Below are 13,195 nucleotides of genomic sequence, written 5' to 3'. Positions count from 1 at the left end.
CCCAGAATCTCTCTCTCTCTCCTCTACACTTCTTTCTTCTCCAGGTGCATACACGCTTACTATAACCCACTTTTCACATCCAATCTTTATTTTACTCCACATAATCCTTGAATTTATGCATTTGTAGTCCCTCTTTTCCTGCCATAGCTTATCCTTCAACATTATTGCTACTCCTTCTTTAGCTCTAACTCTATTTGAAACCCCTGACCTAATCCCATTTATTCCTCTCCATTGAAACTCTCCCACCCCCTTCAGCTTTGTTTCACTTAAAGCCGGGACATCCAGTTTCTTCTCATTCATAACATCCACAATCATCTCTTTCTTATCATTTGCACAACATCCATGCACATTCAGACTTCCCACTTTGACAATTTTCTTCATATTATATTATTATATTTCATATTATATTATTATTATATTATTATTATTATTATTATTATTATTATTATTATTATTATTATAATAATATACCAGTAGTGTGGGACCCAAGTGTTCCTTGTTAGAAGCTACTAATCACACACAAATTAACTATTTCCTGTTAAAGTAAATATGAAGTCTTCCTATCCTTCTGGTCTGATGTCTAAAAGGTCTGTAAGGCATGACCTTTCATTTCTGAATGCATTTTTGTATTCTGTTAGGGATGTAATGTATTTTCTAAATATTCATTTTTCTTTCAATCTTGTCTTGTAATTTGTACTTTTCTCTTGTAAGAGACAATAATGGTCTATAGGCTCTACAGTCATTAATAATATATTAAGGGTCTGAGTGAGGGGGGCATGCTTAGGGGGGAGGTGGGAGCCGTTCAGAGCTCTCAAGAAAAAAAATAGAAAAATTACGGAAACTGAGTTATTCATACAGAAAAAATAGCTTAGCTCTTTGGCAACACAATGGTACAAGAATCAATGTTCTACAACATTTCTACAAGAAATTATAGTCATTTATATCGGGTATGGTGACGGTGATGTAGGTAGTGCGTCTGCTCTCAACCCATGTATTTTTTTGGAATTTTTTCCTTGTTTTTTATCGCTTTTTCTTTGCATTATTCTTTCTAATGTAATAATTGATTATTTGGCATCATATAAGAGTAGGTGGAGCTTATCAATAGACGTCTAGCCTATCAGGAAGCACCTGGGTACACTTGGCAGTGCTCCCTCTCCAGAGAGAGCCAGGTGAAATCACTTCATTATTACGCTTATATCAGCTTATATATTAACTATACGGCTTATTTATCTATCAGAATTGATCTATAATATAATAATCACTATAAATAACAAACAAACATGTTATATACTCTGGACTGAATAAAATAGGCCACAATATAGCGAGAGTCCACCAACAATATTTCGATATAAACGAGTTGTTACTCGTCTCCATGTTGTATTGTTTGGTCTGTGAGTGATAGAAAATGGTGTTTTGAAGAGGATAATTGCACTAGAACATCAATTTACTAAGAAATACACCGAAACAAACGCGAGTTTCGCGGAAAATTTTTTTTTTTTGAGACGGCGGGCCGGCCGGCATTCTAGGCCTATATCTCGGAAGTAACTTATTCACTTACTTCGCTTTACAACTCCATTATTAATTATTGTATTGAAATGATTTTCACAGACAATATAAAACAAAGTGTGTTTGACATTTTAACGTTAGATTTTTTGGAATATCTCAAATATTTTTTATTTTGGGGGGGTAAAAGGCAGATATTTTGGTGAATGCCAAAAATTCTGTCAAATGTATTTTTTTTTACCATGATAATAAGATATATTAAATGAAATGGCAATGTAAAAACGTCGTGCTAGTTGTATTCTAACAGTTGGGAATGTCGGAAGTGCCACTCGTAGTGCCAATTTGTCATTTCATGCTGCCTTATATCAAAATTATGTTAATATTTTTTTCTCTGTTTGTTGGCCAATCATACTGAAACTGTCATACTTCTACATATGCACCTCTAAAAGTACACCAGAAATAAAATAAATCGGTTGAACGGCATGAATGGCTCCCGCCTCCCCCCTTAGTATCTCAGCTGTTTGAGTTTGCAAGGGTTAAGCTGAAGCTCTTGGTCTCTCACCTCATAACTTTTGACCTGCTGATGCAAAGTATTCCCGGCATATTAGTTTTTGAATCTGTATGAAGTCAGCTTTCACTGTTACTAATTTATATTTAAAAAAAATTGCTTTCTGGTATCCATGTGTGAAGGTCATTTTGGTATATAGTTTCCATCCATGTCCCTCTTGCTTTTATATTATTCCTGGTAAAGAGCCCATCTTTATCTACCCTATATATGACCCAAGTATTTTTATCATTATTATTAACACATCGGGCATTTCCCACCAAGGCAGGGTGGCCCAAAAAAGAAAAACTTTCATCATTCACTCCATTACTGTCTTGCTAGAGGCATGCTTACACTACAGTTATAAAACTGCAACATTAACACCCCTCCTTAAGAGTGCCAGCACTATACTTCCCATCTCCAGGAATCCAAGTAGTATTTTGTCATGATCATATCCCCATTTAAGTTTTTCTTTCTCCAGTGGTGTGAGGTCTTGCTCTTGCATTTCTCCTTCATAGCTTGTTAGTATTTATGAAGAAAATTAGTGCTACGACTTTAACGATCATGAAGCCTTTGCTGCTGTTTCTTCCAGGAAGCCCTTGAGTGTGGAAATTCTAATTGGTTTTCTCGCTAACAAATGCTGGGTTTTGAAATTGATTTCTAGCTTCATAATAGACTAATCTTGCTGTTGTGCATTTGGATGTGTGTATTCCATTTTTTTTTTTTAATAAGTCGGCTGTCTCCCATTGAGGCAGGGTGACCCATAAAAAAAAAGAAAATACCCAAAAAGAAAATACTTTCATCATCATTCAACACTTTCACCTCACTCACACGTAACCACTTTTTGCAGAGGTGCTCAGAATACAACAGTTTAGAAGCATATACGTATAAAGATACATAACATATCCCTCCAAACTGCCAATACCCCAAACCCCTCTTTTAAAGTGCAGGCATTGTACTTTCCCCATTTCCAGGACTCAAGTCCGGCTATATAAAAATAACCGGTTTCCCTGAAATCCCTTCAATAAATATTAAACTGCTCACACTCCAACAGATCGTCAGGTCCCAAATACCATTCGTCTCCATTCACTCCTATCTAACGCTCATGCACGCCTGCTGGAAGTCCAAGCCTCTCGCCCACAAAGCCTCCTTTACCCCATCCCTCCAACCTTTTCAAGGATGACCTGTACTTCGCCTTCCTTCCCCTACAGATTTATACGCTCTCCATGTTATTCTACTTTGATCCATTCTCTCTAAATGACCAAACCACCTCAACAACCCCTCTTCAGCCCACTGACTAATACTTTTATTAACTCCACACCTCCTAATTTCCACACTCCAAATTTTCTGCATAATATTCACATCACACATTGCCCTTAGATAGGACATCTCTACTGCCTCCAACCGCCTCCTTGCTGCAGCATTTACAACCCAAGCTTCACACCCATATAAGAGGGTTGGTACTACTATACTTTCATACACTCCCTTCTTTGCCTACATAGATAACGTTTTTTTGTGTCCACATATACCTCAACGCACCACTCGCCTTTTTTCCTTCATCAATTCTATGATTAACCTCATCCTTCATAAATACATCCGCTAACACGTCAACTCCCAAATATCTGAAAACATTCACTTCTTCCATACTCCTCCCCCAATTTGATATCCAGTTTTTCTTTATCTAAAGCATTTGATACCCTCATTACCTTACTCTTTTCTATGTTCACTTTCCACTTTCTACCTTTACACACACTCCCAAACTCGTCTACTAACCTTTGCAATTTTTCTTTAGAATCTCCCATAAGCACAGTATCATCAGCAAAAAGTATCTGTCAATTCCCATTTTGTATTTGATTCCCCATAATTTAATCCCACCCCTCTCCCGAACACCCTAGCATTTACTTCTTTTACAACCCCATCTATAAATATATTAAACAACCATGGTGACATCATACATCCCTGTCTAAGACCTACTTTTACCGGAAAATTGTCTCCCTCTCTTCTACACACCCTAACCTGAGTCTCACTATCCTCATAAAAACTCTTTACAGCATTTAGTAATTTACCACCTATTCCATATACTTGTAACATCTGCCACATTGCTCCTCTATCCACTCTATCGTATGCCTTTTCTAAATCCATAAATGCAATAAAAACTTCCTTACCTTTATCTAAATACTGTTCACATATATGCTTCAATGTAAACACTTGATCTACACATCCCCTACCCACTCTAAAACCTCCTTGCTCATCCACAATCCTACATTCTGTCTTACCTCTAATTCTTTCAATAATAACCCTACCATACACTTTTCCTGGTATACTCAGTAAACTTATTCCTCTATAATTTTTATAATCTCTTTTGTCCCCCTTCCCTTTATATAAAGGGATTATACATGCTCTCTGCTAATCCCTAGGTACCTTCCCCTCTTTCATACATTTATTAAACAAAAATACCACCCCACTCCAACACTATATCCCCCCTGCTTTTAACATTTCTGTCATGATCCCATCAGTTCCAGCTGCTTTACCTCCTTTCATTCTATGTAATGCCTCACGCACCTCCCCCACACTCACATCCTGCTCTTCTTCACTCCTACAAGATGGTATACTTCCCTGGCCAGTGCATGAAATTACCGCCTCTCTTTCTTCGTTGACATTTAAAAGTTACTCAGAATATTCTCTCATTACTTAATAGGTGTTAAGATTGGGTAATGATAATTACCTATTTATTAATATCTGGTCACAAGTAAGACCTATTCAGGTAAATTTTTGGGTCCACAATCATTGCCTCTAGAGTTGGAAGCTACTGCACGATGTCCAGTCAACAAATGTCATTACTGTTTGTGCATATTTCGTGACAGTTGGCTATATAACCCTCCTATCATATGAGTGAAATGGAAGCATGTTAAGTGTTTTGCACTAGCCAGTTTACTTTTTTTTCATAAACATGTTAGATGATGGGTAAATCAAACAAACTTCTTGCTTTTGGTATACATTCATGGGTAGGATTATTCTTAACTGTGAAGGTGTCGGTACCAGAGTCGATGGGCGTTGGGTAACTTTGATGGTATTATTGGCCTAAAATTTAATATTTGGATAAGTATCTGCAAAAAGTATGGTATTGTGCCATCCTTATTTTTATTAAATGTGAATACTGTACTGTACTATATTATAAAATGTAATCTTGTAAATTTTCAGCAAACTGTTCAACCACAGTGGGGAGCTGCTTCGCAATGGAGATGGATGAGCCCAATATCTTACGCTCAAGTAAGTGTATGTTCATGAGTTTTTAAGGACCATAACACTGATGCAAGTAAATAAAAGAGGAAATCATTTTAATATATTTCATTTACTTTGTAAAGAACTTATTCATCAACATTCACTTCCTACCTGCTTTTCCTAATGGGCAACACATTGTAGTCGACTGTGTACTTACCACATCCCCAACCCACAATGTAGGCTTGGCATTTTCCATACAGCAAAACTAGTGAGCTTTGCCCATTTCATCAAATCCCTAAATACAGTATAGACTCCGAAACACAACATTAACCTTAATGTTATTTTGTATTTGCTGCAGTTTCCAGTTTTATGGGACCCTCTAGGAACATAATCTTTCCCCCTACCCTGCCCTTTGTGAATTTGTAACGATGATAACTTAGTGTTAACCATTTTATACCCATGTTACAAGTCATCCTCATAATTTAAAAAAAAAAAATTAAAGGTAGTATCTATGGTATATTGCCAGGTTAATCAAATTTTAACATTAGTGATACAAGCAGGGAAACAGAGGCTTATGCACTGGCCTGGAGTTTTAAGACTCGTTTGTTATGGGTTGTAACCCCACCCATACCAGTTTATTTGCAATCGTGTTATTACGATTTCACGAGTCAGTAGTAACGTGAAAATGCATGCATCAACTGTTCACATGGAAAACAGCCAATTTACTTTCATTTATACAGTTAAAAACATATAGTACAAACATCTCTAATGTTGAGTAAACGTGCAAGTTTTTTAAAAATGAAAACTAACCTACATAATCTGATGCTTAAAATAAAAAAGTAAGTTATTGCACAAACAGTTGCTTAGCCCGAGTGGCTGAGTGTGTGACTTTTTGCCTGAATCAGGAGTCATTTGTCAAGGGCTGCATCAGGAGTCATTTATCCTGACAGAGGAAATAATATTGTAGCAAGTTTCTAAAATAGAAAACTTGCCTAAAATTAATAGCAGGTTAATAGTAGGTTGGTAGACAGCAACCACCCAGGGAGGTACTACCATCCTGCCAAGTGAGTGTAAAACAGAAACCTGTAATTGTTTTACTTGATGGTAGGATTGCTGGTGTCTTTTTTCTGTCTCGTAAACATGCAAGATTTCAGGTACGTCTTGCTACTACTACTTACACTTAGATAACACTACATATACATGTATACAAGCATATATATATATATATACACACACCCCTCTGGGTTTTCTTTTATTTTCTTTCTAGTGCTTGTTCTTGTTTATTTCTTATCTCCATGGGGAAGTGGAACAGAATTCTTCCTCTGTAAGCCATGCGTGTTGTAAGAGGCGACTAAAATGCCGGGAGCAAGGGGCTAGTAACCCCTTCTCTTGTACAAATTACTAAATTTAAAAAGAAAAACTTTTGTTTTTCTTTTTGGGCCACCCTGCCTTGGTGGGATACGGCTGGTTTGTTGAAAAAAAAAATGTACTAAATGACCATTATAAAAATACATTAAATTACCTGGCATATATAAAAAAAAAAATAAAATGCAAGTGATACTGGAGTTCAGGTTAAAACATGTTAATATAATTTTTCAAATTTTAGAAGGCCAGTTTCATGATACCTTAGTCATTATATACAAGATAAATGGGAGTAAATTGCCAGAGGTAATATAAAGGAACACCATGTATAGTGCACCATTACTTTTTAGAAATGTGAAAATATTTTTGTTGTATACTGTCCATGAATTAAGTAATTTAACCTGCTTCAAAGCAATGTAAGATATTCGCAGTAGTCAGTAGTTAAAAAAAAATGGAATGGTGGGGATTTGAATCCATGGCAAGCGAGACTTAAAATTCTCAGGCCAGAGGACTGGCTAGTGAGTTTTAATACTCGTTTGTCGTAGGTTCAAACCCCACCCGTTCCATGGTTTGTTGGCAATCGTATTACGATTTTGTGAATCAGTTGTTATTCGATGTAAGTTTCAATAGCAGATTTTTCAGTCCTGCTGATTATAGCAGATACAGATATGGGCCTGTAAAAAGTACTTGAATTTATTGCCATTGGTTTGTGTAAGTTTGGCTGGATGTTAAGAGTTGCTAAGGGCATTTTATTCTTTTTTTTAATTGACTTAATTTTTTCCATTCTTTCTAAATGCAGCATCCTGCTGGCAGTTACATATCCAGTGATGGAATGTATACACAAGCCTCGCCAACCTACATCGTACCTGACAGAACCTATTGAGCAGTCCCTATTTCCAACATTGTGAGGATTCCAACAGATGTTGTAAAGTTTGCTTCTGGCATTTGCTTAGCACGGCATTACCTTGAACAGCTTGATGTTGCATGATAGTCTCGCTTGCATAGCTTTCATATTCCAGATATGCTGTTTGCTTTTGCTGATTTTATCCTAAATATGCAAATGACTACAAAGATTACCCTTTCACAGTGTGGCAGTGTACAGTATGCTCTTTTTTTTTTGATGGAATAAATCTAGATAATATAAAACTGTTAATTAAAATTTTGTTAAAATGCATTGTTGTGGCTAATTTAAAGTGTTTAGACTTAGTGAAACCTACCACATTTTTACTCTCCTTGCCTCTTGGAAAACTAATGCAGTGGTACCTTGGGATAGGAACAGCTCAAAACCGAACAATTACGTAAGTGCATTTATGTAATTGCTTTTGTAAGTGTATTTTCGGGGGTCTGAAACGGATTAATCTAATTTACATTATTCTTTATGGGAACAAATTCGTTCGGTATCGGCACTCGAACAGCCTTCTGAAACGAATTGAGTTCGTATCCCGAGGTACCACTGTATATAAAAGATTTATTGGTAATGGCATGGTGAACAAAAATGCGTGTATCACAATAGGTTATTAAATAATAGGAACAGAGGTTACTGATGATACCCAGGTTGTGTGACTGCAGTCTTTAGCACAAGCACATAAAGAAATACTAGAAAGTGCTCTGCAGGAGGCTCCTTGTTTGGCAAGCTGAGATTTTTGGGCTCTAAGTGAAAATATTAAATTTTTCTTCAGACTAGGTGGTGAAAGAAGAAAAATGGCTTAAAAAATGATGACAGGTGTTGTGGATGGGTGCATGCATGTGTGTGTGTGAATGTGTACATACATGTGCACATTTGTAGGTTTGTATATGTGCATGTGTGTACACACCATAGTGAAAGGGTTAATGATGCCTAGTAAAAAAAATGTATAAAAAAGACAATGAGATCTTGTGAAATAGTTGAACTTGTCATTTACTTTATTGCTATCATGTTTATTTGCTTTTTCACTAGACTGTAGTGTGTTAATAGTGTTGTTTTTTCCTTATATTGCTTTTCTGCATGTTTAGCTTTAGTTTTTATTAATTTATTGGACTGTCAAATACTTCTGAGTAAGGAGAATTTTACTGTGCATTATTTTTTTTTTAGGATGGCAGTTTGCAACATGAAATTTCCTAATTTTATACACTGTGATAATGCTTTTGGGGGTTCCCCCTCTAACTTTAAATGCTTGTGTAATAGTTTGATGAATTTTTAAGGTATGTGGGGGATTATTAAATAGGTAGGAAATTGGATATTAAGTATTTATCCAGCAGAGTTTGTGGTGTTGATATCTTCATTCAGTTCTTATCTTTGTGTGACCTTGTGGTGTTGTACATCAGTTAGTTTTGAATTCATTCATGATTTACTGTGTTGCTCAAATGCTAACATTTAAACTGCATCTTGCTCCTCCTATGACTTTTTGGTGGTTTCCGTTTGTCTTCTCATCTTGGAGCCATCCCATTTATAGGAATTCATGTGATTGAGATGGTGTGCACAGGTGTACTTGAAGCTAGCTGCCAAGGTAACCAAGAGATAAATGTCCACATTAAATTTTATTACAGGCATTATAAAGCATACCAGAAGACATTTTACATTTCTGCTCAGATTTTAATAGTAATTAACTTGAAATACTAAACATACATATCAATTACTACATAGTGTTCAGTTTCTGAAGGAGACGGATATTTCTTTAATTGTCAGTGACTGCAGCAAGATTGCAAGCTTTTATATCTAATGATATTCAAACATTTGTGACTTCTGGAGGGCATACAAGTAGAAAGAAAAGGGAGTAAAATTGAATCATAAGCTATAACACAACCCAGTACAGGAGTTAAGACCTCTGGAATAGTGCAAAATTTTGAGTCATCGCAAAACAAGATTTATTCTGGTGATTGATATTGTTTAGTGATACGAAGTAAATTTTAGCTGAAGCTGCATAGCATGAAATGTTGAGACTGCCAGATTTCAGAATTATTCCTTCAATTTTTAGTGCTACAAAATTGTCATAAAAGGTGACTGGCAAATTTAATAATAATGCAGTAAGTTTAACCTTGTAATACACTTGATTCAGTAAATATCTGAACTACTGTGGAATTTAAATTGCAAGAGTCAATGGGATGTGTAAATATTTTGTTACAGCCTGAGTGTGGTCCCCAGCAGTGTTTGGTAGAGGCCAGCAGCCCAGCACAGGGGGAACTCGCCACAGCTTCTGCTCCAGGAAGCTCACCCCTCACCTCCACTCCTATCACCCTGGCCTGCCCCTCCACACCCACTACCGCTACTACCACCACCGCTGTTTGTACTGCAGTCACTACTACCTCCTCCACTTCCGCTAAAACTACAGCTACTTCTACCTCCACTGTCACTAAAACCGTTAAAACACATGACTCACTGCTGCAGATAAAGCCTCTTTCTGTGGCTACAAAATGCACATCAACAAGTGGGAAGTCTAAATGCATTCCCACAGTTGTCCCAAAGACCACCCTGCCATTGGACAAGAATAACAATGCAGTTGAGGTAAGATACTAATTATTAACAGATCATAGAAATTTGTTTACAGTTGTCCCATAATTGATAGTGACTGGCAAAAATCTTTGCATTTTTGTATAGCACATCTTGCATTTAGTCAATTATTCTTATAGTTAATGTTGATTATAGTCTAAAAGATCCTTGCATATTTCTTAGGTGCTTTAAGAGTAACCCCGTAATTTAGGAGTTGTTAATACATTAAATTATTGCCTAAAGAGAAAAGTCAATTTTAAATGAAGCAGGATGGATTATACACGAGTTCTTCACATTGCTTTTTTGGTGTATTGTTTAAATGTCGTCCCATTTTTATCACATTCCTTCAGTCAAAACTCCAGTCCTTAATTTTAACACTTATCATATGCCAATTAGGCCATTAGTGACCCAAAGAAAACATTTGCCACAATTTGCTCCCTGAAAGGGCACATTCTTCAGTCCCAATGATTGCACACAGAATGGCAACATTCCTGCCCAACTTTAAACAACTATAATGCATAGTCCTTTATTAAGTTTCTTACATCACTTTCAAATTTTTTATACAAGTGACCACATCATTGCTAATGTGATATTAGAATACCAGATATGTAATTTGTGTTGGAGCCATTGTATTAGAAATGATGCATAGTGTAATGAAAAATTTAGTGTTAGTGTAAGCAATGAGAGGTATATTTAGGATGGTGCAGTAACAATAAATTGGTTGCCAATGAGTGGAAACTTTTTTTTCCAGTAAAACAGTTCATGGTGTTTATCAGAGAGCCAAGGGTAGTTTATTTCAGTAACTTTTGGTCCTTTATTTTGAATGAGAATCTTCTTTCTAAAGGGAGTACCAAAAAAAAAAAAAAAAAAAAAAAAAAAAAAAACTGACATTCTGAGAAACTAGTGTGTGGAATGTTCCATGCCATAATGTGTGGGCATGTGTGGAATTAAATGGGAGCAGATGCAGAAGTCTGTGGATGAACAGTATTTTGCTATGATTAAGGATTTTGGAGTAGAGCTAGAGAGGTACAGAAAGTAGTGAATGAGTTCTGTACAGTGTACTCAAGGGTGGATGTTGGTAATACTGAGGTGATGGTTTTTGAAAGGCAGGAGAATATTGGATTTGATTTTACTTCTTTAGAATAACCAGCCATTGTGTTGGAATGTAAGATAGAAACAGCTGGAGAATAAACAAAATAAATAGTATTCACAACTGCAAGATGAGCTTAACTAGACCAATTATAAATATTTTTTTAAATTAACCTAATTATATTGGTAAAAGATGTTCATCAAAATAACACTAGCCAACAAAATTCAGTTTTTTATCCAATTCAGAAACAAATTAGTTGGTGTTTTGCTAACTTTGATGGGCTGATCATGAGCTGAGCTTGACTAGGCTCTCGTGAAGTGTTTTTTGAAATCTTGCAAACAATATTTTGGCTATTTGAGCTTAAAACCACATACGTTACAATTGTAGGTATTATGCGTAGATATAAAGATATTAATGGGGAATCAAATACAAAATGGGAGTTGACACAATTAATTTTTGCTGATGATACTGTGCTTTTTAAAGATTCTAAAGAGAAGCTACAAAGGTTAGTGGAAGAGTTTGAGAAGGTGTGCAAAGGAAGCAAGTTGAAAGTGAACATTGATACCCTCATCACCTTACTCTATATAATGAGTTAAGAAAATTTGGATATAACATTGGAGGAAGGGAGTAAGTAAGGAAGAAGTGAAAGTGTTCAGATATTTGGGAGTAGACTTGTCAGCAGATGGGTTTATAAAGGATGAGGTTAACCATGGAATTGATGAAGGAAAAAAGGTGTGTGGTGCATTGAGGTATCTGGAGACAAAAATGTTATCCATAGAGGCAAAGAAGGAAATTTGAGATGATAGTGGTACCAACACACTTTTATGGGTGTGAAGCATGGATTGTAAATGCTGCAGCAAGGAGGCTGGAGGCAGTGGAGATGTAGTATCTAAGGGCAATGTGTGGTGTAAATATTATGCAGAAAATTTGTATTGTGGAAATTAGGTGGTGTGGAGTTACTAAAATTATTATTCAGAGGGCTGAAGAGGGATTGTTGAGGTGGTTTGGTCATTTAGAGAGGATGGAGCAAAATAGGATGATTTGTAGGGTGTATAAATGTGTAGTGGAAGGGAGGAGGCATAGGGGTCATCCTAGGAAAGGATGGAGGGAGGGGGTAAAAAAGGTTTTGTTTGCAAGGGACTTGGACATGCAGCAGGCTTATATATGTGTGTGTACGTACTCGCCTAATTGTGGTTGCAGGGATCAAGACTTGGCTCCTGGCCCCACCTCTTTGCTCGTCGCTACTAGGTCCTCTCTCTCTCTCCTAGCTCCATGAGCTTTATCATACTTCATCTTAAAACTATGTATGGTTCCTGCCTCCACTACATCACTTGCCATACTATTCCACTTCCTAACAACTCTGTGGCTGAAGAAATACTTCATAACATCCCTTTGACTCATCTGAGTCTTCAGCTTACAATTGTGACCCCTTGTGTCTGTGTCCGTGTCCCCTCTCTGGAGCATCCTGTCTCTGTCCACCTTATCTATTCCTCGCAGTATTTTGCATGTTGTGTGTGTGTGTTTTAGATAGGAGTGAATGGAGATGGATATGTTTTTTGGGACCTGACAAGCTGTTGGAGTGTGAGCAGGGTAATGTTTTGTAAAGGGATTCAGGGAAACTGGTTAGCTGGACTTGAGTTCTAGAGGTAGGAAGTACAATGCCAGCACTTTAAAGGAGGGGTTTGAGATATTGGATGTTTGGAGTGGCATCTAAACATGTCGTATCTGAGCGTCTCTGCAAAGACAGTGATTTGTGTGTGACTGTTGGTGAATATGTTGAATGTTGTTGATAGTTGCTTTCATGGGTCACCCTGCCTTGGTGGGAGACGGCCGACATGTTGAAATAAGATTAAGTGTGGTACGTGCAGTGACAAAAACTAATCTTTAATATAAATTCATCATATGCTTAGCAAAAGTAACAAATTTCCATACAATTATACAGACATATTTACACTACAGTTTACAGGCTTTATTAAAACCCTTTGTTCAGTATTGCTCTCCTGCACCA

General features: G+C 36.7%; 1 protein-coding gene across 2 annotated transcripts in view; it reads left to right on the top strand.

Moving 5' to 3' along the window:
- Positions 1–13,195, top strand: part of LOC128704081 (mucin-2) — a 71,999-nt gene that overhangs the window by 39,721 nt on the left and 19,083 nt on the right. For both annotated transcript variants that reach the window (XM_070099066.1, XM_070099067.1), the window contains exons 6-7: positions 5,249–5,317; positions 9,735–10,112. In XM_070099066.1, coding sequence (XP_069955167.1) covers positions 5,249–5,317; positions 9,735–10,112 — 447 coding nt within the window. The remainder of the gene's footprint in view (positions 1–5,248; positions 5,318–9,734; positions 10,113–13,195) is intronic.

The sequence above is a fragment of the Cherax quadricarinatus genome, chromosome 66, assembly GCF_038502225.1.
Source record: "Cherax quadricarinatus isolate ZL_2023a chromosome 66, ASM3850222v1, whole genome shotgun sequence".
NCBI lineage: Eukaryota > Metazoa > Arthropoda > Malacostraca > Decapoda > Parastacidae > Cherax > Cherax quadricarinatus.
This window is presented reverse-complemented; position numbering and strand designations above follow the sequence as displayed.